Raw genomic sequence first — 27,096 nt, forward strand, 5'->3', positions numbered from 1 at the left:
GCCCGGGCGGTGCGCGAGGGCGGGCCGACGAAGGACGACCGCAGTCAAACTTCAGCACCGTTGATATGTCTTCAAATCGATTGCAACGGTAGCTCGGATACCAACGGCCGCGGTTTGAGGAAGAATTGCGCTGGCTTGGCTATTGACAAGCTCGTTGGGCTCGAAGCCGGTACCAGAACCTGCGACCTCAATGTACATGTCGGGCCGTCGGGATGCTGGGCAACTTCAGCATTCTTCTTGACAAGAGATAAGGGGATGTGTCGATTGTGCGAAGAGGCTTCTATTTCAGGAAAGACCTGACTCGGTGTCGACTACAGTTGACCAAGTCAACACGCCGGAGTATGTGCCAGGTTTACGGCAGACGACTTACGAACTGCGAACGCACAAGCGGGGATTGACAGCCAGCGCCAATATTATTACTCAACTACCTATCGTACAGTTTTCGACCTCGCCTACCACTCAATGGTCGAGCCATCATACTTGTGCAACACGACCTCCGACTCCGGGGTAACCTTCTCCAGCACCTTAATCATACCAGCAACACTGTCCTTGGGAGTGACCTGAGCACCCTCACCACCCATGTCAGTCTGCACCCATCCGGGGTGAACCATGACAGTTGCGATTCCCTCCTCTTTCAACGCATGAGCCCAGTACTTGACGGTCATGTTCAACGCCGCCTTGCTGGTGTGGTAAACCATCATGGAGTTGTCACCGGAAGAGTTGGCGAGAGATCCGCAGACGGATGAGACGAAAAGAACCTTCTTTGCTTGACCCTTGCGGAGGAGAGGGAGGAAGGTCTTGGTGACGACGGAGGGAGCGATGGTGTTTGTTCTTAACTCCTCGGCGAACCCTTGGGTGTCAATCTCCCATGGCTTGTCAGCCTTCACGTCATTACGGCCAGCATTGTTGATGAGAACGTCAATGCTATCAGTCATGGACTCGATCTCCTTTCCTGCGCGCTCGATAGACTCGTCGGAGGCGAGGTCGAGCTGGACGAGGGAGAGCTTGCCGGGAGTCCCGGCATCGACCTTCTCGAAAGTCTTGAGCACAGCAGAGAGCTTGTCGAAGGAGGACTTGGAAGTGGAGAGGGAGCGAGCGCATGCGATGACATGGAAGCCCTTCTCGAGGTATTGACGAGCGAATTCGAGTCCGATTCCGCGGTTGGCTCCGGTAATGACGGCGGTCTTGATTGGCGACATTGTGATGAGGTTTGTTTTTATGCAAGAGGTTGAGTGATTGCTGAAGCGAGTACAGGGTCCCTATATATTCGAGGCAAACGGAGATCAATCGTCCGTGGATAACTGCGGGGCCGTCGGCATCGCTGGGTGACGTCGTCCGCTACTTCGGTCCCGACCGGCAACGCCGACCACGTGCGCGCGGGAGAGCATCAACCCGACATTTGCACCGGAAAACCTTCTGCCGGGGAGAACCCTGAACTTTTCGAAATACATGTGCAGGTTACCTTTTGGTTACCCGGAGGAAGTTGTGAGGGGGCTCAGCTATGTCTGTGCATGGGGTAAGGTCTACGGGGCCAATTGGGAGGCTTCGAAACGTGCCGGACTGTACCGTGGCCATTGAGGATGGTGAACCCGATATTTGTTTACCTTGATTGAGGTTCACGTTGGCGACGATTGAAAGTTCTAGGTCAAGCCGAGCGGCTTAACACCTGAGGGCTTGGCCAAGCGTCTTGACATTATTGGTTACAATGCTATCAGGAAGGGCCATCGATATCCACATACCTGAGGTACTCTACGCATTGGGAAGTGTAAGAGCGTGTATGAGCACTGGACGTGTTCAATCGAGGACCGTCGCAGTACATCGTCTAGCGGATGTTCCGGGGAGCTTAAGCGAGCCTTGAACCATAGCGGATCAACAGCGATCGCTCGCTCTACCGCAAGCTAACTAGATTGCAGGTAAATGAGTTTTTGCTGATCATTTCATCCATATCATAAGCTTATTCGACGAACGGTCCCACGTTACGTTTCTTCTCGCTCATCTCGCCCTCACCATCACGAAGCATGATGACACTGTCGGCGTCAGCAAGGCCCCTGCAGATCCTGTTTACTGACGTATGTTTACGTCGTCATCTTGTCTCTCTTCCGCTTCTTTTCTGCTTTATTCGTTTCGCGCTCGGACTTTCTGTTCCCATCTCGCTCACCTTCCTTTGTCCTCAGCGCGCCTCGATGCGCAAAACTGCATTGACACATGGTCCGGCTCATGGTGCGACGGGTGTATAAGAAGGGCCGTCCCACCTGGAAGCTTTCCTCACGAAACACAACCGACAACCGCTAGGTTCGACACATTCACTTCGCCTCTCGGCATCCTTTCCTTTTTCGTTTATTTCTTCGCCTTCTTCGATAAGCGCTGGTCGCCTTCGAACTTTTTTTCTCACGCACATACACGTTTAATCACCTACACGGTTATTTTTTCGACGCTCAGGCCTGGTGCCCTTTTCGTTACAACAAACACTCTTTATTTTATCAACAAATACATCGATATAATGCTGTTCACTACGAAGCTCGTTGGAGCCTTGACGGCCCTCGCTACGGTTACCTTTGCCGCTCCCATTCCCTCCATCCCTTCCTCCGAGATCGCCGCGGCTACGGCTGCTGGAGCTACTTTCCAGCTCCAAATCAACGCTGCCTCGGACCCGTCGATCGACGGAGCTTACCTCACCTCTTCCACTTTCACCCCCTGGAGGGGCTACTCTGTGCAGATCACCACCCCCTCCTTCGATCTCTCCTCCGCTACCGAGTTCTCCATCCGTCCTAACGGCAACGTGGCTACTCCTTCCCAGGACCTCGTCTTCGTCGACCCCGATAACTGGGGAACCTCCCTCTCCTACCTCCTCACCGCCGGCGAACGTCAACAAATGTCAGCAATCGAGGCCGCCAAACTCCCCGTTGCCATCCTCGACGACGAAGGGTTCTTGCAAGTTACCTGGCCCGAAAAGAACGAGACGGCCGTTATGAAGGTGTGTGATGGAAGACTCGTGATGGGTGTTGAGGGTGGAAGGTGGGATAATGCGTGTTCGGGGGATGTTACGGTTAGTTTGGTGCAGGATAATCAGAGTTCGGATTGGTCTTTGATGCCGGATCTGGCGTGGTAGTCAGTTAGTCGACTGATTGCCACTCGTTTCGTCTCTGCTACGCTCCTGTCGTGACCTATGGCGGTTCCACCACCACTCAAGTTTAACGTCAACTGCGGTGCTTGCGGGAACGTCTGTCTGGAGGGAGTAATCGTTTGCAGTCCATATAGTGAGAATTGTATAATTATTTGTCATGACGTCACGTCCATTTGTCCCCAATAGAACCAAGGCATGGCCAAACCGCAAAACACAACACCAAACAACAATTCAATTGGACTCGATTGATCCATCAACAAAACGGCATCATCTTCAACTGATCCATATTCCCGCTTCGAAGACACATTCTTCCTTCTCAATTCGCCCGTTTTACTCCACCAATACCCATACCTCGACGGTCCTCCCGCACGACACCGTCAATCCACTACTTCAACAACAACAATGCCGATCTTCTCTAAACCGCAAATGCCCGAGCCCTCAACCACAACCCAACTCGGCCTGCGCGTCCTCGACCCCCTCCTCTTCCAACCCCTCACCGCCTCAGCTCTCCTTTACGCAGGCAGCATGACGACCGCCTACGCCCTCGCCCGCACCCAAGATAAAACAGACGTCATCGATATGTTTTGGGGCTCGGCTATGAGTGTCAACGCACTCTGGCACTCTGTCGGGAGGAGATTGTGGCAGGGCGAGGGAGGGGGTGATATCTGGACTGGGATGAGTTGGAGGGAGAAGGTGATCCTCGGAACCCTTGTTGCTTGGGGTGGGAGATTGACGTATAGGATTGTCACGAGGAATGCGGGGAAGAGGGAGGATTCGAGGTATACGGACGTGAAGGAGGAGAGAAAGAAGGAGAGGAAGGGATACTGGAACTGGGCGTACCCCGCTATCTTCCTCTCCCAAGCCGGTATGCAATGGCTCATCACCATCCCCTCCACCCTCGCTCTACACCTCTCTACACCGCAGGCCATCACCCCGCCTTTCTCATTCCTCGATTTCGTGGCGATTACGACCCTTACCACCGGCCTCGCGACCGAAATCGTCGCAGACTACCAACTCGACACATTCAAATCCAAATCCAACGCATCCAAGGGCAAGATCTGCAGAGAGGGCTTATGGGACGTCGTCCGTCACCCAAACTACCTCGGCGACATCCTCACCCACGCCGGAATCGGACTCCTCTCATACCTCACCGTCCCCTCCGCCGTATCCCCGTATCTATCCCCGATCTTTGCGATTGGACCTATTGCGAATTATGTCTTTTTGAGGTATATCGGTGGTGATGAAGTCACGGAACAAAACCAGCTCAAACGTTATCGGGAGGATGCGAATAGGACGTATCCGGGGATGAGTATCGAGAAAGCGGCGACGCATCCCGAGTTGCAGGAGGCTAAGACCAAGTTGGTCGAGTTTGAGTCGTATAGGAAGGAGAGGAATGCGGTTTGGCCGTCTCTTACAGGATTGCAGGGGGGAGGGAAGTGGTGGGTTGCGGGGGTTGTGGGGGGTGCGAGTGTTGTTGGGTTGGCCTGTGGGGAAGGGGTTGGGAGGTGGGTTAGGGGGGGTGGGGTTGAGGGGAGGTTTGCATTGCAGTGAGTTGTGAGTAGGCGGACCGAACGAGCGACTACGCGAAGTGAGTGAGGTGTGGGAGTGAAGGGAACGAAGCAATGCGTGGCGTGTTCTCCACTTAATGAGTTGATGGCTTTTGTAGGATACCTTGATATCGTTTATATACCGGTCATATCTTATCCTTTTCGTTCATGTCATGATTGTGGTCTGCCCCGCATTGTACATACGACGACCAAGGGTCGACCAGGCAAGGATGTCTGCTCAGAGGATATCAATGGAGTTGCAAATGAGCCTTTCTTGCCTTTCCCGCACTCTTCGTTTTCATTGCTTGCGAGAGGAGGAAAGAGAAAAAGAATTGACGTCAGCGACAGGACTCGAACCTGCGCACGGAGACCGTAAGAGATTTCTAATCTCTCTCCTTAACCACTCGGACACGCTGACTGAATTGATGACGGGATTGGCCCCTTGCGTTCATTGCAATGACTGACAAAAAGGATGACACCTGGGGTTATTAAACTCAAGTTAGATGCTACAGTAGCTATCGACGTTGAGTCTTGATTTTCAAGCGAGTGCGATCTTTTAAAGTACCTAACAACCCTTAAAATCACCCCGGGTTCATCGGTGTCTCACGCTGTCTCAAATTCATTCAACGATCCCGTCGCCGGAGAAAGTAAACGAATGAGATGGCCGCGGTAATGAGCAGAGGTGGAGTTATGTTTCACGTCGATATTCCAGTGTCAAACAACGTTATGAGGGTAAAGCAGGGGTGGTGAACGAAGCGAGAGATATAAATAGCCGTACAAGGTCCAGCTACGGAGTGAAGGTTGGGATCGTTAGAAGCCCGTCACTCATTCTCTTGTTTTTCGACACTACTCTCTTCATCAACACTCTCTTGACGCAGTCATCATGCGTTACATCACGCTCTTTACCTCGGTGGCCGTCTCCTCGTTCACGGCTGGGACAGTTGTTGCGGCCTCCGTTCTCCATCCCGCGGCGCTCAACGTCACGGGCCCGTACCAGTTCGCCAACACGAGCGCTGCTCTCGTCGGTGCGGGAGATGTTGGGCAAGACATGGTCGCCTCCAGTCATGTTGCCGGTCCCGATGGTGGTTTTGCAATTGCTTCCGAGACACCAGTGCCCGTCGTCATCTACGAAGCAGAAGCCGAAGACTTCTATATAAGTGTTACGGACGTCTCGCCTGTCCAGCAAGCTACGTCGGCGAATACTTGTCCAGCGCCTACCTTCACTTACGGCCAAGTCGTTACGAACCCCGCGCAAACGATCACTTCGGCCACTACAACTCACCTCCTCGCCTCCTCTACCTGTCTTGCCGGTACACTCACCTACTACATCCAGACCTCCTCCGCCGTCGCTGCACTCCCATACTCCGAGCTCACCGCCGCAACCCACACCCTCACAGTTACCGAGTTCATTGATGAACGCGTCGTCGCTACGGGGGTATGGGAGGTCAGTCCGAGTACGGTCACGGTCGTGAAGACAGTCGAGGGAACTGGTGTGTTTGAGATGGGCAAGGGAAAGACGTACACGATGAGCGAGAGTGGGGAAGTGGCGTATTGTAGTGAGAGCACGGTTGAAATCACCGAGACGGTGAAGCCAACGAAGACTGTGACGATTACGAGTTGGGTCACCATCTCCTCGTCTGTTCCGAGTCAGTCTTGGGCGTGGTTCGAGAGTGACGAGGTCGAGGCTTTGTGTGCATCTCTTGTTGGTACCGCGACGAGGGATGTGACGATGACCTCCACCTCCACCACATTCGTTCAAAACTTCGTTACGAGCACGTATGACTTGTTCAATACGACCACCTACCCCGTCGCCCTCAACAAGACAGCTATCGCTTTCTTCACGTCCACGAATGTGGTGCCGGCGTACGCCACTGTCAACACATCCAGTGTCTACAACATCTCCGTCCCGAGCACCGCCCAAACGTCAACGACAAGCACCTTGATAGACGTGTCAGACGTGACCGAGACGCCGTATACCACAACGACCGAAGCAGTCCCTACCACGAGCACCACCGTCACGACTTCAGCCGTAACGTCGACTTCTACGACTTTTGTCTATCTGCCAAAGCGCGCAAACGGTGTTGTGGGTGCGTTCGATGCAGCCTTGGAGGAGAACGAGAATCGTGTCGTCGAGATGTGTCTCGCAAAGTTCGGCCGTTCCACGGTGACGCTTAGCCACGCTGCCACCGAAGTACAGAGTGTACTGGAGAAGAATGGCACAGTGATCAGCACCCGTACCTCCGTCATCTCCGCACCGGTCCTCGTACCCACCGTCATCACTACAACCACGCTCCCCATCACAGAACAAGTCACGTCGACATCCACGGTGACGGACGTCATTGCTGTTCCCTCCACAGTCACCTACATCGACGGGACCTCCACCCTCATCTCCGTCACCACCGTCTCCTCTACAATGACATTGACAGCACCCGCAATCGTCGTGACGGAGTCTACGCCTACTGTGGTTGGTACACAGACGCAAACGGTCACGACGACGACAACGGTAGTGTTTGCGACGTGTGCCGCGCCTGGACAACCCTGCGATTTGTACAATCCAGGTGCCTGCTGTAATCTTATTTGTTTCCGCCAGGGACTGAACTCTTTCTGTGGTTAGCTATGTCTATAATAAAATTCTCTCTCTGTTGTTTCCCTTGCTTTCTCCGGCCGGCGGTGACTTTGACCGTACCCCGCCAACCCTTGCTTTCACTAGCGCGGGTCTGGCAGTTGGTCTGTGCGCTTCGGCCTAACCTTAATTTGCGAGAATTCAAAATATTATTGTTAGGCTTGGGGAGGATATAAGGAAGCCGTCCCGCCCCCGTCGAGGAGCGAGTACATACCTCGACAAATATGCGATTCGTGCCTCTTCTCGCCGCGGCTTCCCTGCTCAACTTGGCTTCGGCCTCCCCGGCGCTCCTCTGGCGCAGAAATGCCACCACCTTCTCAAACGCAACCGAGAACACGCACACCACGATCTCTACTTCGACTTTGACCCTCACTGAGCCTGCTGCTTCATTTGATGCTGCCGCGATCGCCGCTATCCAGGTCGGATCCGCTCCTTCGTTAGCCGGCGTTGCAGATGTCGACTCCAACACAGCAACCACTACCCAGACTCACTTCGTTACCGTGGATTCTCCTATCACCAGCACTGAGATCGGCCAGTGCGCACAACCTACTGTTACCTTTGGACAGTTGATCACGGACTCAGCGCAATTGATCACCTCCGCTACTACAGACTACGCCATCGCTTCAACCTCTATCTCTGGAGCCCAAGACTATTCGTACTACGTCCAAACCTCCTCAGCAGCTGCTGTCATCGCTTACTCAGACCTCTTCGCTTCTGTCCGGACGCTCACAATCACAGAGTACGTTGACGGTACTGCGATCGCGACTGGAACCTATGAGGTTGCTGCTACGGCCGTCGCCACTCCTGTGCTCACGACGCTCACCGAGCCAGAGGAGGTGGTTATTGGTGGCACTACCAGGACGCTTACCGAGGGTGGAAGTGTCGCATATTTGACCACCACTACGACAACCGTGACGTCCACCATCCTCGCCGCTGGCTCTTCGAGCCCGACGAGTACTTCCGGGTGGAGCTGGAGTGGCGCTGAGGTTTTGGCACTCTGCCGCTCATTCGTCGGTACCCTTACGGAGGATGTCACCGGCACGGTGACCTCGACGGTATACCAACAATCCAACACGACGAGTACTCTATCCGTGACTGCCAATAGCACGTATCCCGTCACTGTCCCTCGAACCGCTACCGAGCGCGCAACATCCACCTCCATCAACTACGACCGTCGCAACGTTACCTCGAGCGTGTACTACAACGTATCAGTACCTAGCACGACAAGGACGGCGACTACGTCCACGTATGTCTCTCTATCCGAGCTCACGGAGACTCCGGAGCCGGTTACGAGTACGTACCCCACCACCGAGGTTGAATCCACTGCTACCACGACGACTTCAACATCGTACAGCACATGGTCTTCTACCACCCCTACTGCCCCTACTGTGACTGTTTACAAGAAACGTACGTTGAGTTTGGAAGATGAGTTCCAGGCTGCGGTTCGGGCTAACTCGCAGAGTGTGCGTAACGCATGTTTGGCAAACTTCGAGATGCCCACCGTCACGGTTTCGAAGGAGGTCCTCGCCGTGGAGACCATCGTCGAGAAGGACGGCACGGTGGTTGCCACCCATGTCTCCGTAGCGTCTACTCCCGTCTTCGTCACTACTATTGTGGCTACGGCTACCTCCCAGGTTGTCGATATGTTGAACCAGACGATTACGTCTTCGTTTACGCAGAGCGTGCCGACGTCCGTTACGTACGTAGCGAGCACGGCTACTGATATCACAGTTCAGACGCTCAATTCTACCATTATTACCACGCTCCCCGCTGCTACGATCTCGGCGTACAGCACAACGACAGAGACTGCAGTTTCGACTTCCACGATCGTGTCCACCGTCCTGCGTTGTCCCATCCCCGACTCCCAAAGGCGATCAGCGGTAGGCACGATCGGTATTGATCGACCTAGTACCGGCCAACTTCTTGTCGTGAGCGCTGCGTCTGGTGAGGATTGTTGTGTAGTGTGTTATACGACGGTGGGGTGTTCCGCCTTTGTGTATTGGGGTCCACAGTTCTGTGTCCTTGCTACATCGGGGACTGATACTTGTAGCGCGAGTAGCGTGTACTTGATTGAGAATGAAGGTGGTCCGGGTGGGTATTTGTGTTGATGAGGTAGAAGGGAAGACGTGATGTGAGGAGTCCAGAATAATGTAATGTTTAACAGCAAATATATGAAGGTCCGACAATTCCCTTGTTCAATCGTTAGCGAGCAACACATTCCGAGACGGTGCCCTAGTTTTGTACTCAGCCTGTCTGACTGTAGACATCGGTAACATGAAGATACGGCGGTCTTGTTTCCCTAACCATACCCGGCTCACACTTTGAATGTAGCCCGTGAGAAATGAGTCCCGCTCGCATCAATGGTATATGGTTGTTTCCAATAAAACTCGTCATCTGTCCAGTCAGCGTGTCCGAGTGGTTAAGGAGAGAGATTAGAAATCTCTTACGGTCTCCGTGCGCAGGTTCGAGTCCTGTCGCTGACGTCAATCTTTTTCTCTTTCCCCCCTCTCGCAAGCAATGACTTGGGATCAATGCACCATCGGCCGCCGCAGTAAGAATACCGTGTCCTCTATTGCCATTAGGCTAAATCAATACCAATACCACACCTATCCTATCCTCTCCTCCTCCTCCTTATCAGCTCACATCCCACCCAACCCCCTCCCCTCCTCAGCCCCCACCCTCTCCCTCGCCATCTCCGCAAACGTCTTCTCCCCACCTTTACCCCCTTTGTTCTCATCACCGGTACCCTCCCTCTCCTTAATCTCCTTCACAGTCTCAATACCCTTCGTATCACCCTCAACATCCTCCTCCTTTTTCGAACTCTTCCTGTTAGAGTTGGGGGCGTTGTAGGCGACAGCATTCATCTCCCGAATCCCCTTCACGACTTCCTCGTTTCGCGTCGTTGCGTCTCCCCAGGCTGGGGATGCGGCTGTGACGGGATCGGCGGATGCTGTGCCGCGTTCTTTGCCGCGTTCTTCGATGGTAGTTGTGGAGGCGATACCGGAGTCAGCATCGCCGGCGCGGGTTTCGTGGGAAGAGGCGAGGATCTTATCTCCCTCCTTTACGGCTTTCTCGTCCTTATTCCTCTCCGACTCGCCTTCGCGAACGGGTTTGGATTCTTCGAGGACTTTCTCGCCGGCTTTCGCTTGTTTACTCGCTGCCAAATCTTCCCAAACCCTGTCCCCACCCGGCCCCATCCGTCCCTCCTGAATCGCCCTCTCCTCTTTAAGGGGAATCTGATGCCCCCCCGGCACAACCCTCTTCCACGCCCCCCACACCCCCCTCATCTGCCGCGGATTAAAGATATCCGACACATAAAACCCCTTCTTCCACGGCTCTTGGGTTCGATTCTGCCCAGCGATCGTATAAAAGAGCGTCCCATCGTAGATTCGGCGCAGGTCTTCTTTCTCAATATACCCGTCACGCGCAATGAGCACGATCGTCGCATACCACTCGAAAATCGCTGCTCCCCAGCCGAAGGGGTCGAGGACTACGCGTTGACCTTTTAGCATGCTAAACACTTCGCGGATGGAGAGTTTGGTGGGGGTTGCGGGGTTGGCATATTTCGCGAAGATGTCTTCGAATTGTTGGGGGCGGAAACGGCCTTCGGGGTCGTAGGTGTTTGTGTCGGAGCCGTGTTTCGCCTTATGTATCCCATCCAGGTAGACACGGAAGAGAGGATCGGGAATATAGGAGTGGTGGAGACGAGTGGGGTAGGAGAAGCCGGAATGGATGATGACCACCGCGATCACACACAACAACAAATTATACCCCAACGCACGGAATCCGATAAACGTATCCCACGGGTTCACGATCCCATCGTTATCTGGGTCCCAGAATGCGCAATGGAGCTGCATGACGGACATCTCGGACACATCGCGGCGGGGACGGTGTTGGGAGATGTGGTAGTTGAATTTCTCGGTGCCGTTGGGGGCGGAGGGAGTTGATGCCTTGTGGGCACGGGCGGTACCGGGGTAGGGGAGGGAGGAGGGGGGGATGAGGGCTGGTTGGCGGGAGGCGGTGATGGGGGCGTGGTGGGCGATTACCTTTGGCTGGTCGCCTGTTGTGAATGACATGGTTGCTGTTGTTCGTTGCAATTGAAGGAGGACGGTCTTCTTCCCTCTTCTTTCAGTCCGGCAATGATGACCTCATCCGCCGCATGTCGCCAATCGCTGTCCAAGAGAAAAAAGTTTTGACGTCAGCGACAGGACTCGAACCTGCGCACGGAGACCGTAAGAGATTTCTAATCTCTCTCCTTAACCACTCGGACACGCTGACTGGATAGATGACGAGTTTCATCAATACCATCCCTGTACGGTGGCACAAATGAATTCCCACGCACTTCGAGCTTTTGCGCCGCTGAAGTTTTGCCTGAGAACGGACGGGAGGACATCGTTGATGGAAGTCTGGCTGAACGGTATTGACTTGGAGCTGAGATGGGCTGCATGGATACGCCCACTGTATTTATCGACGTCGAGTTAACGGAACTTTCACCGTTTTTCTTCTGCTTTGCTATGATCGACTTCAGTTCAGACTTTCGTTCCCTACGAGCCCCCCGAATTCGACTATCACGAATACCAGATTCGTGATTCCACAAATATGGAATAACATATTCCACTTTCAGCAAAAGCACTCGAATAAGTCATTCGACTGTACGAAAAACACGAATAAAGTGGGAAAGTATTCAAGTAGAGTGGAATTCCAATTCATGGTACACGAATACCTTATTTGACCTGGAATGATATTCGTTCCAGGAGAATAAGATATCCCACATCAATAAAAAAGAGATTGAGGATCAATGATTGAGGGTCTTCGAGGATCAATGGTCTTTGGTGGCGGTTCTTCGGCCTGCACCTCTCGAGAGTGACATGTGAGCACAAGCGCTGATGCGCTGGCAAATTTTACCAAGTCCTCAGCATCAACCAGGACCCAACGCACCACCATCAACGTCTCAATCTCCTCGTCTCAATCTCCCTGGATGTCTCACGACTGATTGACGAAAGCATCGAATCCTACACCTCCCTGGTCCTCTCCCATCTGTTCTCCCGATGCTATGGCTTGTATCGTGTCAACCCAAACTGGGCACATGATCGCTGTTGCTGAAAGGTTAACATGATGGTTGTTTAATCTCGACACTCTTGCTTGATGTCTCCTCTTATTCTGGTGAGTCCCGCACTTTGTCGACAGCAACAGCAAAACGACTACTCATCAGGTTTTACTAACCCGCTCTGACCCAATGGCAATGAAGGTTCATGGTAGAAACCAGCCCGGAAAGAAGATTTTGCGCACTTCAGGAGCATCAAATTGATACACGTCCAATCGCAGTTTCCAAGATGATCCAGAGTTTCACGTTGACGATGATGATGAAGACGGTGATGATGATGATGATGAAGACATGAATGTCACGTCTGTGCATTGTGCAGTCATGAGGTAGAATAGTATAACAGTGTAGTGTTGGTAAATCGTATAAAAAATTCTACTTTCAAGACGAATTAACAATCCAGATTGTGCCCAGAATATCCCACTAACTCGAATAACTCTATTCGTGATACTGGATAATTTTATTCGGGTTTTATAATCGTGTTTGGTAGAATTTGGGGGTCTCGTAGGGGTTGTCATGGGCGCGTTGCACAGAAAGCTCACCAAGACTTTTCCAGAACGAATTCGGGAGTCTACAACTTACTCAGCAGATTAATTCTGACCTTATGTTGGCATGTGAGCCATCGTATCGGCCTTCCCGGAAGGAGGATGAATGCAGGGAACACCGTGAGAGGCCCAATACTCTGCAGTTTGCTACACGCGCAACACGGGAAAGCAAAAAGTTTGACGTCAGCGACAGGACTCGAACCTGCGCACGGAGACCGTAAGAGATTTCTAATCTCTCTCCTTAACCACTCGGACACGCTGACTGAATTGATGTAAAATTGATCATATGTATCATATGATCAATGTCTACAAATGCAGCATTCTCAGCAAACATCTATGCTCCCCCGCAAGAATTATCTGCCCACAATCCTCGGTGGCGTCCTCAATGCTCTTGACGAACCTTTCCAGGCTGTCTGAAGTTGATTTGCAGGTTGATGAAGAGGTCGCGGGTCGTATGATGTCACCCTCCTCGGTTATCGATTCCCCGCGTCTACCGATCGTTACGATATCCGCGGTTCAAGACGGGGGACGTGAAGGTTACGGTGATTGAGGGGGCGGGGAGGTTGCGCAGGGTGCGAATGGGAAGGCTGGCGGGTACGTCCAGTGGTGAGCGGGGTGGAGTTCGGTGGCTGATCTGTTGCACAGGTTCTTGGCATTGGACCGGATACGGCATCCTTAGCTGCAGTATCGTATCGATTGCATAGGGAGTTAGCGGATGAGCACGGTGGACGTGAGGAATGGTCATATCGTGGAGTCGATTCCCTCTCCGTTTCAACATATCGCTCCTCCAACCCCTCGAAGTCGGAGCCGAACAGAAGCAAATATGGCGCTGGCGCTGATCCTGAAGGAGACGCACTGGATGATCTGTTAGGGAGCGATCTTGATCGACAGCGGAGGAGGAAAGGTGGGAAAGAGGGATGGGCCGGGATTGATTGGTTGGATGAAGGGGGTCAGTGTTATGGGGGATCAGAAGAGTACGGCGCAGGTGTTAGTCTTCCCCGTTTTTATTCGTGCTGTTGCGCGAGGTTTCGCGAAAGTGCGATGGCTAACAGTGATGTTAGGGAACCGTATCGGTTTACGAAATCAATTGCGAGGTTGGCGGATGAGGGTGGGGTTGAGATTCTTACTAATACGCGTGCGGAAGCGTTCTCGTCGACGGAGAAGGTGCTGCTGAACGAGAAGAGGATTGAGGAAGTGGAGGGGGTTTGATTTATAGGGATAGGCTTATAGTAAAGTCTGGACTGAGCTTCTTGAGCAGCCAGAACAGACGTCGCAACAGGCAAATGGTCATAACAAAACTTCAATTTGCACGGCGGATCCTCGACCCCTCGCTGCACACCGCTGCAACCGCCAGCTGGCGCCAAATCCATCACATCACGTCGAGGTCCAACAGACAACACGAACGGACAAACAACACCAACAGCAAAAATGAGCGACGCTTTAGACAGATCATTGGACGAGATCATCGGGGAACGCCGTCCGGTGAGATATACCCATCGTGGTACACGCAACGTGAATCAAGGCTGACATATGCTTACAGGCTCGTGGACCCCGCCGTGGACCTGGTCCGGACCGCTCGAGGGGTGGTGGAAGGTCGACTCCGTATGACAAGGTGTGTTCCGATTGTCATTCCGAACTATGTCTCGATGCTGACATTCAAGACACAGGCATGAACTCACCCATCCCCGCTTGCGCAAACAGCTGCAGCTTTCGAATCCATAGAAACGTGAAAACTAATAAACGACTTTTTTACGACATACAGCCCGACCGCGCTCCTCGTGATGGTGATAGGTGGAGTCATGATCGGTATGAGGGACGGGAGAGGAGGGGCGGAGGCGGTGGTGAGAGGACGTTTGCGGATAGGATTGGTGGAGGGTATGTTTCTTTTGATCCCGGTTAAGGGAGATGAGCGGAAGAGAAGAGGAGGACAAGGCTGACGTGTGTGTGTGTGGAATGTAGTGAGAGGAGAGATCGCGACGCGCCCGCTCGTTTGAGGGTGAGCAACATCCACTACGATCTTAACCAAGACGATCTCACGGTACGCGCACCCCCCTCATCACCCACTTCTTCCATGACTGACGAGATGTTACAGCAACTCTTCTCCCGTATTGCACCCCCGATCTTGGTCCGCTTGACCTACGACAACGCCGGCCGCAGTACCGGAATCGCGTATGTCGTGTATGAATCCATCGCGGACGCACGTGATGCGATTAGACAGTTCGATGGACAGAAAGCGGCTGGACAGCCTCTTGCGATCTCGATGGATGGTTCGGGTGTACCGAGTGGCAGGGGTCGCTCGCGTTCGCCGCCTAGACGTGGGCATGGAGATAGCTATAGGCCGGGAGCCGGTGATAGGGCGCCCAGCGCACCCAGGGGACGGGGAAGGGGTAGGGGTGCAAGTGGAAGGGGAAGGGAGAGGGGCGAGAGGAGGGAGGTGAGGCCGGCGAAGACGCAGGATGATTTGGATAGGGAGTTGGAGGAATATCTCAATGGACGTGGTCATGGGGAGGGGGGCAAGGCGGCGGCCGATGGTGGAACCAACAATGTGGAGGCTGCTTTGGATTTGGATGAAATTATGGCGACTGATAATATTTGAGTAAACGGAGACGAAGAGAGAAGGAGTGATATATATATTTCTTGTTTCACACAGCATGACACGGGCTGTTCTTTCCTTCCTGAGCTTCCCAGGATGAATGTTCCCCGCTGCAGCCAACCTGCGCTCTTCCGCGGCGCACCGAAGCTCCGGCGAAAGCGCCCCCGGACCGAGGAGCCCACCGAGATTGATCCGATCCTTAGGTTACTGGAGGAGAGATAAACCGAAATGGAGATCTGAGTGGGCGAGATATCGTGCTGATTTGTTTTGATCGGATCTGACAAAGGTGGGGTAAGGCCTAGGTAGCTAGAAACCTAAAAGTGTGGACGCTCGCTGCTTGTGTCTGTGCTCGGGTATTTTGCAGGGCATCTGAGGTTTGTTGAGTTTCTTGAGGAAGGAAAGATGCCTATTGAGTTTGATTTGAGATCGGAGAAGGCGGGGGTGGATATGTGTAATGGTGATCATGAATCGGTCTTTGATCATGACGGCAAGGAGCTCGAGGATGAGGTTGCGACTTTTCAGAATGGGCATGGGTGGAGAGAGGTGAGTGGACATCACCAGCATGATACACACGATACACCCTTCCCGATCCCGCTGAAACGACGTACATCGTCCATGTCCAACAAACTCCTTCTCAACCCTGCACCGCTCCCGGCACATCCAACACCCTCCCTGACATCTGCCTGGCGACCACAATACCACCTCGCCGCACCCTGGGGCTGGATGAACGACCCATGCGCACCATACTATGACGAGGAGACGGGGTTGTATCATGTCTTTTATCAGTGGAATCCGTGGGGTGTGGAGTGGGGAAACATGTCCTGGGGACACGCTTGGTCGAAGGATTTGGTGAGGTGGGAGAACGCAAAGGAACCGGTGTTAGTGCCGGTGAAGGAGGGGGGTGGGTGGGATGGGGAGGGGGTGTTTACCGGGTGTGCCATACCCCGTGGAGGAGAAGAGGGGGTGATGACGGCTGCGTATACGAGTGTGAGTGCGTTACCGATTCATTATACGTTGCCGTATTTGAGGGGATGCGAGACGTTGAGTATCGCGACTTCGCGGGATTCGGGACGGACGTGGGTTAGGGATGAGGGGAATCCGATATTGATGGGTCCGCCGGAGGGGGTGGATGTTACGGGGTGGAGGGATCCGTTTGTGAGTGAGTGGGGGAGTATGGATCGGGCGTTGGGGAGGGGGGATGGAGGGGGTGGGTTTTTGTATGGGATTGTGTGCGGTGGGATTCGGGATGTTGGACCGAACTTGTTTGCGTATTCGATACCGAAGGGGGATGTGAGGGATTGGACATATTTGGGGACCTTGATGGATGATGAATCGCTACCGGTAGGAGAGGGGTTGCCGGACATTGGGCAGAACTGGGAGGTGTGCAATTTCTTCGAGTTGGAGGGGGAGTGCTTCATCATCGCTGGTGCGGAAGGCTCGACAACGCCTTCCCCTCCACCATCAAGGTCGTCATCAGTCAACGGCGATGCGGAGGGCGGGATGCCTGAACGGCCTGTACGACGTGCATTATGGATATCGGGATCGCTCGTCTGGACCCCGGCTGGACACAAGTGGAGAACGAAGGCAATGGGATTCCTAGACCACGGACTTCTGTACGCCGCGAACTCTTTCCCTGATTCTCGACAAAATAGAAGAATTTTGTGGGGCTGGGCACCGGAGGATGATTGTCATCCTAAGCGGAGGGTGAATGAAGGGTTTGCCGGGTGTTTGGCGGTGCCGAGGGAGTTGTTTGTGAAGGAGGTTGAGGGTGTGAGCGGGACTATTGGTATCTGGATAGGTAGCGATGGAAAGACGAGAACGCTGGGAGTTAGGCCGGTGAAGGAGACTGAGGATCTTCGTTGTAACGCGAAGCTTACGAAGGTGCGAGACGTGATCGTCGCTACAGGAGATAGCACAAAGGTAGCCGAAGCGAGAACGAGGCAGTGGGAGCTTGACGCTAAGATTGTCATCGGAAAGGGATGCGGAAAAGTCGGAGTTAGAATCTGTCATACGCCCGACAACGCGGTGGGGATGGATGTCGTGTATGACGTGGAGAAGGGTGTTCTCTTCGTTCAACGGGAGCGCTCGACATCCTCGCCTGAAGGTATCATTACTTCACCTGATATCGGACAGTTGACACTCTCTACGGCAGAAGACGGAGCAGTGGAGCCTCTGGAGCTAAGAATACTTTTCGATGGCAGTGTGATGGAAGTTTACGCAAATGAGAGGTTCGCGTTGACTACGAGGGTTTACCATGCTGAGCGCGACGTGAAGGCAGCAACCGCAGTATCTGTGTTCGCTGAGCCCGCCGGAATGGCCAATGGAGTCCATGGAGACGGAGAATTTGAGGGGTCAGTCAAGATCGGAGAGTTGAATATCTGGGATGGAACTGGGATGTGACGACGTCGTGGAAGAACATCAAGACTACAGACGAGGAAGAGAGAAGAACAAACAGAAGGAAGAGATAGCATAGACATGGAGATACCTCGATATACCAATTCAAAGTTGCTTACGTATCTGATCGGCCGCGGAGTTAAAGTGACTGCACCCCGCGCTCTCGCTATAGAGCTTCGCCTCCTCCGCGCGGCTTGGCTGGATTGCGAGGCTCGAGAACGTCAGGTAGCGCGAAACCTTATTAAATCTGAAAATCCTCAGAAGCTGAAAAAAACTGGAAGAGGAGAAGATCATGCGATCATGGGGAAAGCGGAGCCTACAGACCAAAAGGAACAGGACAAACCGCAGCGAAATCGCGTCAAGAAGGCATGCGATCAGTGCAACTTTCGTCGCGTCAAGTGCGATGGGGAGAATCCGTGCAACGTGTGCACGAGAACGGAGGTGGAGTGTACGTATACTGTGAAGAGGACCACAAGGGCAGGAGTTGGAAGTCGGCTGGACAAGTTGAGAGGCGGTGACACGAACGGTACGTCTGGATCGGGGAGGACAGGCAGTGCTGGGGGAAACGGGAGCACCGGTGATGAGTCACGATCTATCAGTCCTATGGCTGTAAATGGCCTCGTTCGTGCGGAAATACCTTATCCACAGGCAGTTGGAACGCCTACGAGGGCTTATGTGTCGGCTTATCTACCTTCACAGCAAATACCAGCACCACCACAGCAAGTTGGGGTACCGGCATATGGCGCACAACTACCGCCACCAATACCAGTATCATCGGCCGTGGGTTTGAGTCCGAGAACGGCGGCAGCTGTACAACCTATGCCACCACCAGGCATGACGCACTCCGTTCTCCCCCCTCCGGCCAGTCTGCCAGTACCATTCCAACCCGAGCCACAACCTGATCTGTCGACCGAATGGCGACAGGCCGAGCAAGCACTTGCCGTCCCGACATTGCCATCACCTGACTCTTTCTTTACTTCTCTGCCGGCATTCCCGAACATTGCACCTTTCGATACGCCGAGCCCACCTTTCTTCAACGCATCCGTACCGCCGAATGTGAGCGCGCTACAACACCCATCTTTCCGATCCTCCCCCGCCCTCTCAGAAACGCGTGAGAACCCACTGTCGGAACATGTACTTATCCCAAGACTGAAGACATTCTTTGAGAGGATGAGTCCGATCATGCCAGTATACACGCGCAGTTGGATCTTCGGACGGATAGAGAATGGGGAGCACCGAACTCATCGACAGTTCGCGGCGATGCTGTTAGCGTTGTGCGCGTTTACTCTCGTTCAACCGCTTCAGGCTGGAGATCCCGGAACGCCGGAAGACCGAAAACGCGAAGCGGAGAAGCTGCTGGAGGAGTGCGTGCGGATCAAGTCTGGTGCGTTTTTTCCATGTGATCGACGGCTGAATGAGAATGAGGTTGGGTCATCACCATGGGGTCTAGAAGGGTGCTTGACGTCTTTCTATCACTTTGGATGTTTGTTTGGAATGAGTCAGGATGATGCCGCGTGGTTCCGGTTGAGAGAGGCGGTCACGTTGGGTCAGTTGCTGAAAATCGACGACCCGACTGCGTACGATGCGCTACCACTTGACGAACAGGAGAGAAGAATCAGAACGTATTGGTTGCTGAGTATTACGGAACGAGCGTACGCGTTACAAAGAGGGCACCCGATCGGCTTTGATGGACGGCCTGGAACAAGGATGGAGACTGTGCATCAAAAGCTCAGACAACTACAGGCGGAACGGAACCATCGACGACGAAGTTCGGTTGCAACGGATGTTTCGACAGCGGAAGAGTTTCCGGTCAGTCATCTCGACTTGTTCGGAGCTGTCGACCAAGACTTCTTGGACTGCTGGAATGGCAAGTGCAGTGGGGATAAGCAGTGTAGTCGAATGAACGCAGCAAAGGCGTTGAGTCTCTTCGCCGAGTTCAACAACAGCCTGAACAAACTCGCTCCATCATCGACGAACCCGAAGTTACAGCGAGACGACTCGGAATGGCAAAGTGACGATATTCAACGCGCGGATTTGCTAGTCACACAACAATGGCTACTTAACCGTCTATGGCGACTATGTCTGTCACACGGTTTGGTATTCCCGGATGAACCGAACCCTCCTCTGCGGACGGAGCATGCTATCCATATTGCAGCACGGACACTCAGCGTTTGCGATGCGCTCTCTATGTCATCCATCGAAGCCCATGGAATCGGGTTCGTGGAGAAGTTGTACGACATAGCGACGTCCTTGACGCCGATGTATGTACACCATGATGCATTGATCCGGGATGGTGTTGAGGTCGAGAGGTATTCCGAGTTGAACCGGGAAACGGTGGCGATCCTGGAGAGATTCTTGGGTATATTCAGGAGGTTTAGGGGTGGTGATCATTCCTTTTTGCCGGCATTGGTGGCGAGCGTGGCGAGCGTGGAGGGGGTGGTTCCGGGCTTTAATCGGAGCAGTCGGTCATGATGAACATGTGCGAAGAGAAAATGGAGCGATTTGTACGATGCGATTACGATGAGTGTAGGTTCGAAGGTCTGGACGGTCGGCGTTTCATTGTTATTATTGGTACCCTTCCAATTCAAAAGTTAAGGCTTAATAGGGAAAAAGAAAAGGATTTGCGATTCTGCGTCCCGCAAAAGCTTTGTAATAATCTGTCTAAAATTGTCTACGGTCAAAGAACTCCAGAAATCAAAAAAGAAAAACAGCTCAGGCATACCCAGGGCCCGGGAAGATGTCCCTGCCGTTCATATCAAGCCCGTACGACAACATCTCCCTCACTCTCCTCCTCATCGCCATCGCTAGGGTATCCGCATCCTCATTCAGACAGTCATCCTTCCGCGCTCCAAGACGATTATGCCACGTCCACAACCCATGCAAACTCGCCGGCAACGGCTTCCCCTGCTCAACCTCCTGCCCACTCTCAAAACTAGGACAAGCCTCCGTCGCCTCCTGATTCGGCCCCGTGAAATACCGTCCATCGGTAAACATAATCGGATGCCGATTCACACCACAATTCTCGAGTTTCTGACAGATTTTGAAGAGTCCGTCGTTGTAGAGCCAGTACCACATGTTGGGGTTGATGGTTGGGTAGCGTTCGTGGAAGAGGGTCTCGTTGAATGACATCGTGCAGGTTGTTTCGAGGATTTTGGAGCCGATGCCGGCTTCGGTTGGGCCGAAGATGAGGATGTTGTTGTTGGATTCGCTGTTGCCGATGTACGGGGCCGAGGGTCCACTCCTGATGAGAGGCGTGAGATCGCGAAGAGGGATGGTGTCAGCATCGAGCCAGATTCCACCGTATTTTGCGAGGAGGAGGTTCCGGACGATATCGCTGAGAGTGGACTGCTTCATCTTGAGAGATCGCTGGTATTCCTCGTCATAGTACTCCGGCATCGTCTCGACACAAAATCCCTTTCCTTCCTCAAGACGGTCGAATTTGCGGAATTCGACGTATTTTCCATACTCGCCCGTCGCGAACCTCTCCCTCGTCTCCGCACTAGGTTCACCGTTCTCGTACCAGTAAATGAGTTTATGTCCGTCACCCAACCGCTGTGTCGCTAACCACGCTTCGATCGCGACCTCATTGAACGAACGCCAATTCCCGCTCCAGTATTGGTGGAAGATCATACCGCCTTCGGGAACGGGGTACACCGGGCATCCGGAATCGAGGAAAGCGAGTTCCCAGTCAACGAGTTTGTGTGATCTGGGCCAGATTTCTTCGCGTTGGACGAATTCTCGGACGCAGTCGACGGGGTTTTCGGTTCTGCCCCATACCGCTGGCTGAACATTATGGGGCTTGAAGAAGCGTTCGACGTCTGTCCTGCCATATATAACACCAGAAGGTGCCGACGAGGTGGGGTACGCGTAGAAGGAGGTAACGTAAGTCAAAATCGCGACGATAAATGATGCGACCGTGACTTTCCTCCAATTCGGGGTCGTCGCGCCGCAGTCCTTCCCGTTCATATCCCCCGCACCAACTAGCGTCGTCGTAGATGAAGAGGCCTGAGAGCGTGGGCACCTCGACGTGCGATCCCCCGAATCCCGATGTTCACCCTCATCCTCCGAATCGACACCCAAATCAAACTGTTCCACATCTTTCGCACTTACCCGCGATGGCTGAACGGTCTTGTGGTGGTTATACGTCCATGTCGAGATAGCGATGATTCCGGCGCCGAGGGTGGTCGGGACTTGAATCGTCTTTTCGCGGAGATCGGGGAAGAGGGCGACTTGGGCTGCGATGATGGTTACGATTGAGGCGGAGGAGCCGACGAGTTTGACGAGGTTGTCGGCTTTGCGGAGGATGTTTGCGACGACGAGGCCGGTTGCTGTCGTAGCCAAAATCACGGCGGCGTTGACGAAAATGGCCCAGGATGTGGAGGGGTCGGAATCGGAGGATGGTGTGGAGGTCGAGGAGAAAGAGTGAAGGCGACCGTCCCAGAAGAGGAGGATGGTGCCGGCGAAGAGGGTACCGTAGAAGTAGAGCCAGACCTGCGCAACCCAGAACGCGACTTTTTGCTTCATGATGACTTCGGTAAAGATACTCGCAAACCCACTCAAGGTCGCAATAACCAGCCCCACTATCGGACCGATGAACACCCCGATCTGGAAGGCGGGGGTGGTGGTGTTGGTGTTAGAGGTGGAGGTAGCCGTGAGAGGATCCTCCACGCCGCGAATCCAGTCGAGGAATTCGATGGGTGCGTTGAAAATGAGGAGGCCGGTACAGATTAGAGCGAGAGAAAGCCATGCGTAGAGGTTTCGTTGGCGTTTGACGAGGAGGTGGTGGAGGATACCCGTGAAGGGCAACTTGGCCAGAACTGCAACGTGGAGGAGGGAGGGGGTGGTTAGTTGGAGACCGAGGAGATAGAGGAGGTTGTTGATGAGATATAACGCGGCAGGGACGGCGTATGGTCCGTACGCTCTCCATCCGGCTTGGTCGCTGCTCGCGAAGAGGATCGCGGACTTGAGACTCCTCGCGTTGACTCCATTCCCGGTCTTGCCCAGAAATCGACAGAGGAAGATGAGCGCAAAGACGAGCTTGAGGAGCTCGGAAGAGAACGCGATGAAGGTCGATGAAATACGGACTTGGGAGTGTACCGCGGCGAACGAGAGGATTGCGCGCGTTGTTTCGAAGGTAATGTATGCTGGGAGGAGGAAGTACTTGAAGAGCGAGTTGGCGGGGATCATCGGACTCATCACGGCTATGTACCTCTATCCTTGTCCGGGGTGGCGATGGTGATGGAGTGGTATACAAGAGAAAGAGGGAGCCGATGGAGTACAAACGGGAGAGGAGCGGGAAGTACGACGAGGCTGGGGTAGCCAGGGGGTCTCTACGGACAAGCTCGTACATGGTGCACTCTAGGTAAGCAGCAGCCAGTCAAGGTCGGCTCAGGCTGGGGACGGCCCCTGACTCTTGAGCTCGGCTTTTCGTCGCTGTCGCGGAGATGGCATGCAAACGCGGCTTATCGCAGGGTGTCGGAATGCACCAGTTGCACTGGCGTGGTGCGGATTCAGAATTTGGGTGAGGCTTGGGATGCTTTCGACGACGCCGTGCCGGTACCGGTCGATAGTAGAGGAAGATCAAGGCAGCTGCTTCTTCTCTACGACCAACGCAATCCAACTTTTTTTCTCGCTCGGATCGCGCGAAGTCGTCAGCATATGAATTTCATCGGGTGCGCTGATTATGTCATTACTGCAGTGTGCAAGATTTATGTCACGAAAGATGAGCGAGCGCGCGAGTGGCAATACCCAGTTTCACAAATACCCCGTAAACAAGGCAGATAAAGGCCTAGGAGGTCAAGTAAGGGTTCAAAATGATCATATGGATCCTTAGCAATCACGCAGTGGCTCCACTTTTCGGTCTCAAGGCTTCAATCTATCAGATCATACTGGGAGGTTGCTTGAGGTTATAACAACACAACTCGCTCTGGAAGCCTATTCCTAGCACATCGACAGATTCAGGCTGAATCCATCCGGGCACAGCCACACCCTCACCCAAGAATGGGTGACACAGCAGTTGCTGGGGACGGATTCAGCCTACTCCCTCGTCATCGCCTAAGTCCCTACAGCCTACAGCTACAGCCTACTCTCTCGTCAATCAGCTTACAGCTTACAGCCTCGTCGTTGTACTCAGGTCGTTCTACTCTTGTCTCGTACTCTCGCACTCCCTCATCATTGTGCTCCCTCATCATTGTGCTCCCCTGTTGTTGTCCTCTCTCGTTGTTGTACACCCGTCATCGTACTCTCTCGTTGTTGTACTCTCGTCATAGTACTCGCTCGTCGTCGTAATCCTATTACTAGTACATGGAGGTATTATGGCGTAATACCTCTGTTTTGGGCAAGACTAGACCATAAGCGGTAGGGATCGCCGGGTCTGGGGAGGGGCCACGGTATCAAGAAATACCAGGGGTTAGGGTAACCCTAACCCTAACCCTAACCCTAAGATCCTGACGCCGCCGGCTCAAGCTCCGCATCTGACACATCTGTTACCACGTCTGGCGGCCGCTTCACAATGCCGTCCAATGTTGCCACTGTCACGGCTACCACTGCCGCGACCGTGCCTTCCGCAAGTGAAACTTCTTGCGGATCCAGCGCGTCGACAGTCGATGGTGACGGCGGTGATTTACTCGCTACCGAACGCTCGACGGCAACGTCTGTGGGATCCTCGACGACGTTTGACCGCTCAACCACAAAGACGACCGGAACGAATGGGTTAACCTCCTCTTCGGCAGGCGCTGCAGCCGCGGAGGACCGAACCGGCGCCGGAACTGACTTCAATTCGGTTAGCAGTAGTGTCACCCGTGTTAACGGCGGTCTGGCGGCATCCAGCCCCGGCCTCGCCAGTGCCGAGGGTACAGCGCAGGCCCTCACTTCTAGTGTTGCAACGACGAGCGTGAGCACGGTTGCAGCTGTGCCGGAGAATTCGGACAAGTCCGGAGATGGCGGAGCGGGCATGATTGCCACAACAGACATGAGTGGATCGAGCGCGTCTTCTGGAATTCCCACTGCATCCAGGTGTACCAGCGCAACTGCCGGGTGTTCAACTGGTCAAACCATGGCCGTTTGGACAGGCGCAGCGTTATCCGTGAAGTCTCAGCTAAGCATAGTTATCGGCGCTGTTTTGATCGGGTCCATGATGGTCATCTGAGTTGATCTTCGACGGGTATAGACAGGCATAGGCTAGATGATTAGAACCGTACAGATGCCATTCATATTTATAGACATTTCTTTTTGACTTATGTTCTCGAGACTGCAGCTAGCACCTTGCAGTCGATACGCTGCGGCCGTGGGAATTTCGACATGCGCAACGGTCATAGTTGTGACAGGCTGGCAAAGATTGATAGCGGCCAGCACTCGGTACCCTACAGCTTTCATGCTGATTGCTGCCCATCGAAATTGTACATGCTATGCTCTGAGTCTGCTGCGGTCAGTCGGCACCAACTTCGGCAGTGATGGAGTCATGTAAAACAGGCCGTGTATTTGTATATGGTCCAGTCCAGCCCAGATCCCTTACCAGTTGACCATCACTCATGACCCATCTCACTCCGCCCCACTCCCCTTCATCATAAACTCAACCCCCCTCCTAACCTCCCCCTCTAAATCCACCCTCCAAATCCAATCATACCTCCCCACAATCGCATCCCTCACCTTTTCCACATCACTCCCCGCCCCCTCTCCCTCAAAATCATAAATCATCCCCGCTTCACGCGAGGTAGTGACGACCTTCTGGCTTCTGTGTCGCCTAACATGGTCGTAAGCCGTAAAGACCTTTTCCAGATCATCCCCCGTCACGGACTCAGTGCACCACCCCTCCTGTGCTTTAAGAACAGAAAGCCTGTGACCAAACATTTCCGAAAGTATATACGCATCCTCAACAGCCTGTCCAGCCCCCGCACCCTGATGCGGCGTACTCGCATGCGCCGCATCCCCAATAACACACAACCGTCCTCTCCAATACCTCTCCACACCCGGATGATCAAAAAGTGCCCACACATCCGGCTCTCTCATCATCCCCACGATCTTCCTCACCGGTTCGCCCCACCCCTCGAAATCTTTGTGGTGAGTATAGGTACCAGAAGAGGAGGAGGGAGAGGGGAGGACCCATTTGGTGTGTGGCCAGCTGGGGGAGGAGTGGAATGCGACCACGTTCATTGTGCGGCCTTTTTCGATTGGGAAGGTGAGGATGTGCCCGTGGGGGCCGAGGTACATTTGGGAGTTGCGGGCGAGTTCGTCGCCGAGGGACGAAGCTGCTTCGGACATGGAGATGAGGGCGCGGTAGGCGTATTTGCCTGTGAAGGTTGGTGCGTAGTTGGGATAGTCTTGGGGGCCGAGGAGGATCTCGCGGGTTCGGGAGCGGACGCCGTCGCAGCCGATGATGGCAGTATGTCTCACTGTCGTGCCATCCGCAAAATGAAGCTCCACGCAATCGTCGTGTGGTGTGATATCCGTCAACCGTTTTCCGAAGTGTGCGACGTCGTCTGGGATCAATTTGACCAAGGCATCCAAAAAATGCGCCCGATGAACAGAACTCTGACCAACCTCCTCACTCCTCACCTCGCAAATAACATCCGGCTCACCCGTCCCCCTCCGAAAATCAAACCACGTATCGTGCTTTTCTGGAGATGCGTTCCGAGTGTCGATGTTCTCGTATCCGTCCCTGATCCGAGGATCGATGAGTGCCATTGCGCGTTGGGCGTTCACACCGAAGGAGACACCTGCGCCGATTTCCGCGAATGCTGGGGCGGCTTCGTAGATGTGGATTGGGATTTGTTTGTTGAGGAGGGCGATGGCTAATGTGAGGCCGGCTATGCCGCCGCCGACGATTGCGATGGAGAAGTCTTGGTGCGCTTGGTCAGTGGAGGTCATTGTTGTTGAGTATGATGGTGGTGAGGTTGGGAGAGGTCTGTCCAACCTCCTCACTCCTCACCTCAAAACGAAATGAGATGACCTGATCTTCATTCATTTCGCATGTTCGAGCGGGGAACTGCCGCAGCTGTCGGGTATACGGTATACCGGCAAGCAAACCACGACTGACGTAGACAAGCTCGCAGTTCTGGTTGAAATCAACAGAGAAGATCAGTCCCATTGAATGTTCATTGAATCGTGAGGTTACTTGCGACCGAGTCTGCCATGACGTCATGCTGCCCCGGTCCTCGCCTCACCACACCGC

At 53.8% G+C, this 27,096-nt stretch overlaps 13 protein-coding genes and 4 non-coding genes across 17 annotated transcripts; 10 read left to right on the plus strand and 7 right to left on the minus strand.

The window, feature by feature from the left end:
• Positions 1 to 452: 452 nt before the first annotated feature.
• On the minus strand, positions 453 to 1,199 carry SAICODRAFT_23712 (short chain dehydrogenase; the record flags this gene model as incomplete). The annotated part of the gene is made up of 1 exon (XM_019166718.1): positions 453 to 1,199. One exon carries the CDS (start codon positions 1,197 to 1,199, stop codon positions 453 to 455), a length of 747 nt encoding a protein of 248 aa, XP_019026134.1.
• Positions 1,200 to 1,635: 436 nt separating this feature from the next.
• SAICODRAFT_198336 (uncharacterized protein) lies at positions 1,636 to 3,317 on the plus strand. The gene has a single exon (XM_019166167.1). The coding sequence runs from the start codon at positions 2,072 to 2,074 to the stop codon at positions 3,107 to 3,109; it is 1,038 nt and encodes a 345-aa protein (XP_019026135.1). The 5' UTR covers positions 1,636 to 2,071; the 3' UTR covers positions 3,110 to 3,317.
• A 317-nt stretch (positions 3,318 to 3,634) lies between these two features.
• Positions 3,635 to 4,576, plus strand: SAICODRAFT_45012 (DUF1295-domain-containing protein; the record flags this gene model as incomplete). The annotated part of the gene is made up of 1 exon (XM_019168797.1): positions 3,635 to 4,576. A coding segment is annotated over one exon (942 nt), but the record flags the coding sequence as incomplete, so codon positions are not given.
• Positions 4,577 to 5,007: 431 nt separating this feature from the next.
• On the minus strand, positions 5,008 to 5,089 carry SAICODRAFT_t36. The gene has a single exon. It is a non-coding gene; the product is annotated as a tRNA-Ser (tRNA).
• Positions 5,090 to 5,554: 465 nt separating this feature from the next.
• SAICODRAFT_69658 (uncharacterized protein) lies at positions 5,555 to 7,285 on the plus strand (the record flags this gene model as incomplete). Its single annotated transcript, XM_019170494.1, has 1 exon — positions 5,555 to 7,285. The coding sequence occupies one exon, from the start codon at positions 5,555 to 5,557 to the stop codon at positions 7,283 to 7,285; it is 1,731 nt and encodes a 576-aa protein (XP_019026137.1).
• Positions 7,286 to 7,457: 172 nt separating this feature from the next.
• Positions 7,458 to 9,444, plus strand: SAICODRAFT_69659 (uncharacterized protein). The gene has a single exon (XM_019170495.1). The coding sequence runs from the start codon at positions 7,519 to 7,521 to the stop codon at positions 9,400 to 9,402; it is 1,884 nt and encodes a 627-aa protein (XP_019026138.1). The 5' UTR covers positions 7,458 to 7,518; the 3' UTR covers positions 9,403 to 9,444.
• A 251-nt stretch (positions 9,445 to 9,695) lies between these two features.
• SAICODRAFT_t29 lies at positions 9,696 to 9,777 on the plus strand. Its single transcript has one exon. It is a non-coding gene; the product is annotated as a tRNA-Ser (tRNA).
• An 834-nt stretch (positions 9,778 to 10,611) lies between these two features.
• On the minus strand, positions 10,612 to 11,370 carry SAICODRAFT_53577 (calcium binding protein Caleosin; the record flags this gene model as incomplete). Its single annotated transcript, XM_019169221.1, has 1 exon — positions 10,612 to 11,370. A coding segment is annotated over one exon (759 nt), but the record flags the coding sequence as incomplete, so codon positions are not given.
• A 120-nt stretch (positions 11,371 to 11,490) lies between these two features.
• On the minus strand, positions 11,491 to 11,572 carry SAICODRAFT_t35. Its single transcript has one exon. It is a non-coding gene; the product is annotated as a tRNA-Ser (tRNA).
• Positions 11,573 to 13,121: 1,549 nt separating this feature from the next.
• Positions 13,122 to 13,203, minus strand: SAICODRAFT_t34. The gene has a single exon. It is a non-coding gene; the product is annotated as a tRNA-Ser (tRNA).
• A 122-nt stretch (positions 13,204 to 13,325) lies between these two features.
• On the plus strand, positions 13,326 to 14,149 carry SAICODRAFT_5643 (uncharacterized protein; the record flags this gene model as incomplete). The annotated part of the gene is made up of 2 exons (XM_019169446.1): positions 13,326 to 13,382; positions 13,586 to 14,149. 2 exons carry the CDS (start codon positions 13,326 to 13,328, stop codon positions 14,147 to 14,149), a joined length of 621 nt encoding a protein of 206 aa, XP_019026140.1.
• A 162-nt stretch (positions 14,150 to 14,311) lies between these two features.
• Positions 14,312 to 15,546, plus strand: SAICODRAFT_17445 (RNA-binding domain-containing protein). Its single transcript, XM_019165804.1, has 5 exons — positions 14,312 to 14,422; positions 14,481 to 14,552; positions 14,608 to 14,815; positions 14,900 to 14,978; positions 15,033 to 15,546. Exons 3-5 carry the CDS (start codon positions 14,610 to 14,612, stop codon positions 15,534 to 15,536), a joined length of 789 nt encoding a protein of 262 aa, XP_019026141.1. The 5' UTR covers positions 14,312 to 14,422; positions 14,481 to 14,552; positions 14,608 to 14,609; the 3' UTR covers positions 15,537 to 15,546.
• Positions 15,547 to 16,727: 1,181 nt separating this feature from the next.
• Positions 16,728 to 17,980, plus strand: SAICODRAFT_29219 (uncharacterized protein). The gene has a single exon (XM_019167350.1). It carries the CDS (start codon positions 16,854 to 16,856, stop codon positions 17,931 to 17,933), a length of 1,080 nt encoding a protein of 359 aa, XP_019026142.1. The 5' UTR covers positions 16,728 to 16,853; the 3' UTR covers positions 17,934 to 17,980.
• Positions 17,981 to 22,031: 4,051 nt separating this feature from the next.
• On the minus strand, positions 22,032 to 23,114 carry SAICODRAFT_53593 (uncharacterized protein; the record flags this gene model as incomplete). Its single annotated transcript, XM_019169223.1, has 2 exons — positions 22,032 to 22,532; positions 22,596 to 23,114. Coding segments are annotated over 2 exons (1,020 nt in total), but the record flags the coding sequence as incomplete, so codon positions are not given.
• Positions 23,115 to 23,844: 730 nt separating this feature from the next.
• SAICODRAFT_198613 (uncharacterized protein) lies at positions 23,845 to 24,327 on the plus strand. Its single transcript, XM_019166169.1, has one exon. The coding sequence runs from the start codon at positions 23,928 to 23,930 to the stop codon at positions 24,213 to 24,215; it is 288 nt and encodes a 95-aa protein (XP_019026144.1). The 5' UTR covers positions 23,845 to 23,927; the 3' UTR covers positions 24,216 to 24,327.
• SAICODRAFT_198614 (uncharacterized protein) lies at positions 24,328 to 25,194 on the plus strand. The gene has a single exon (XM_019166170.1). It carries the CDS (start codon positions 24,439 to 24,441, stop codon positions 25,072 to 25,074), a length of 636 nt encoding a protein of 211 aa, XP_019026145.1. The 5' UTR covers positions 24,328 to 24,438; the 3' UTR covers positions 25,075 to 25,194.
• Positions 25,195 to 25,459: 265 nt separating this feature from the next.
• Positions 25,460 to 27,066, minus strand: SAICODRAFT_64277 (FAD/NAD(P)-binding domain-containing protein; the record flags this gene model as incomplete). Its single annotated transcript, XM_019170058.1, has 2 exons — positions 25,460 to 26,716; positions 26,847 to 27,066. 2 exons carry the CDS (start codon positions 27,064 to 27,066, stop codon positions 25,467 to 25,469), a joined length of 1,470 nt encoding a protein of 489 aa, XP_019026146.1. The 3' UTR covers positions 25,460 to 25,466.
• Between the last annotated feature and the right edge of the window lie 30 nt (positions 27,067 to 27,096).

The sequence above is a fragment of the Saitoella complicata genome, assembly GCF_001661265.1.
Source record: "Saitoella complicata NRRL Y-17804 unplaced genomic scaffold SAICOscaffold_4, whole genome shotgun sequence".
NCBI classification, from domain to species: Eukaryota; Fungi; Ascomycota; class Saitoellomycetes; order Saitoellales; family Saitoellaceae; genus Saitoella; species Saitoella complicata.

Coding starts and splice junctions, on each gene's coding strand:
- SAICODRAFT_69659 (XM_019170495.1), top strand. CDS start 7,519: ATGCGATTCGTGCCTCTTCTCGCCGCGGCTTCCCTGCTCAACTTGGCT.
- SAICODRAFT_17445 (XM_019165804.1), top strand. CDS start 14,610: ATGAACTCACCCATCCCCGCTTGCGCAAACAGCTGCAGCTTTCGAATC. Junction 14,816..14,899: donor GCGGATAGGATTGGTGGAGG/GTATGTTTCTTT, acceptor TGTGGAATGTAG/TGAGAGGAGAGATCGCGACG. Junction 14,979..15,032: donor TTAACCAAGACGATCTCACG/GTACGCGCACCC, acceptor GAGATGTTACAG/CAACTCTTCTCCCGTATTGC.
- SAICODRAFT_198614 (XM_019166170.1), top strand. CDS start 24,439: ATGCCGTCCAATGTTGCCACTGTCACGGCTACCACTGCCGCGACCGTG.
- SAICODRAFT_29219 (XM_019167350.1), top strand. CDS start 16,854: ATGGATGATGAATCGCTACCGGTAGGAGAGGGGTTGCCGGACATTGGG.
- SAICODRAFT_198336 (XM_019166167.1), top strand. CDS start 2,072: ATGTTTACGTCGTCATCTTGTCTCTCTTCCGCTTCTTTTCTGCTTTAT.
- SAICODRAFT_198613 (XM_019166169.1), top strand. CDS start 23,928: ATGGGTGACACAGCAGTTGCTGGGGACGGATTCAGCCTACTCCCTCGT.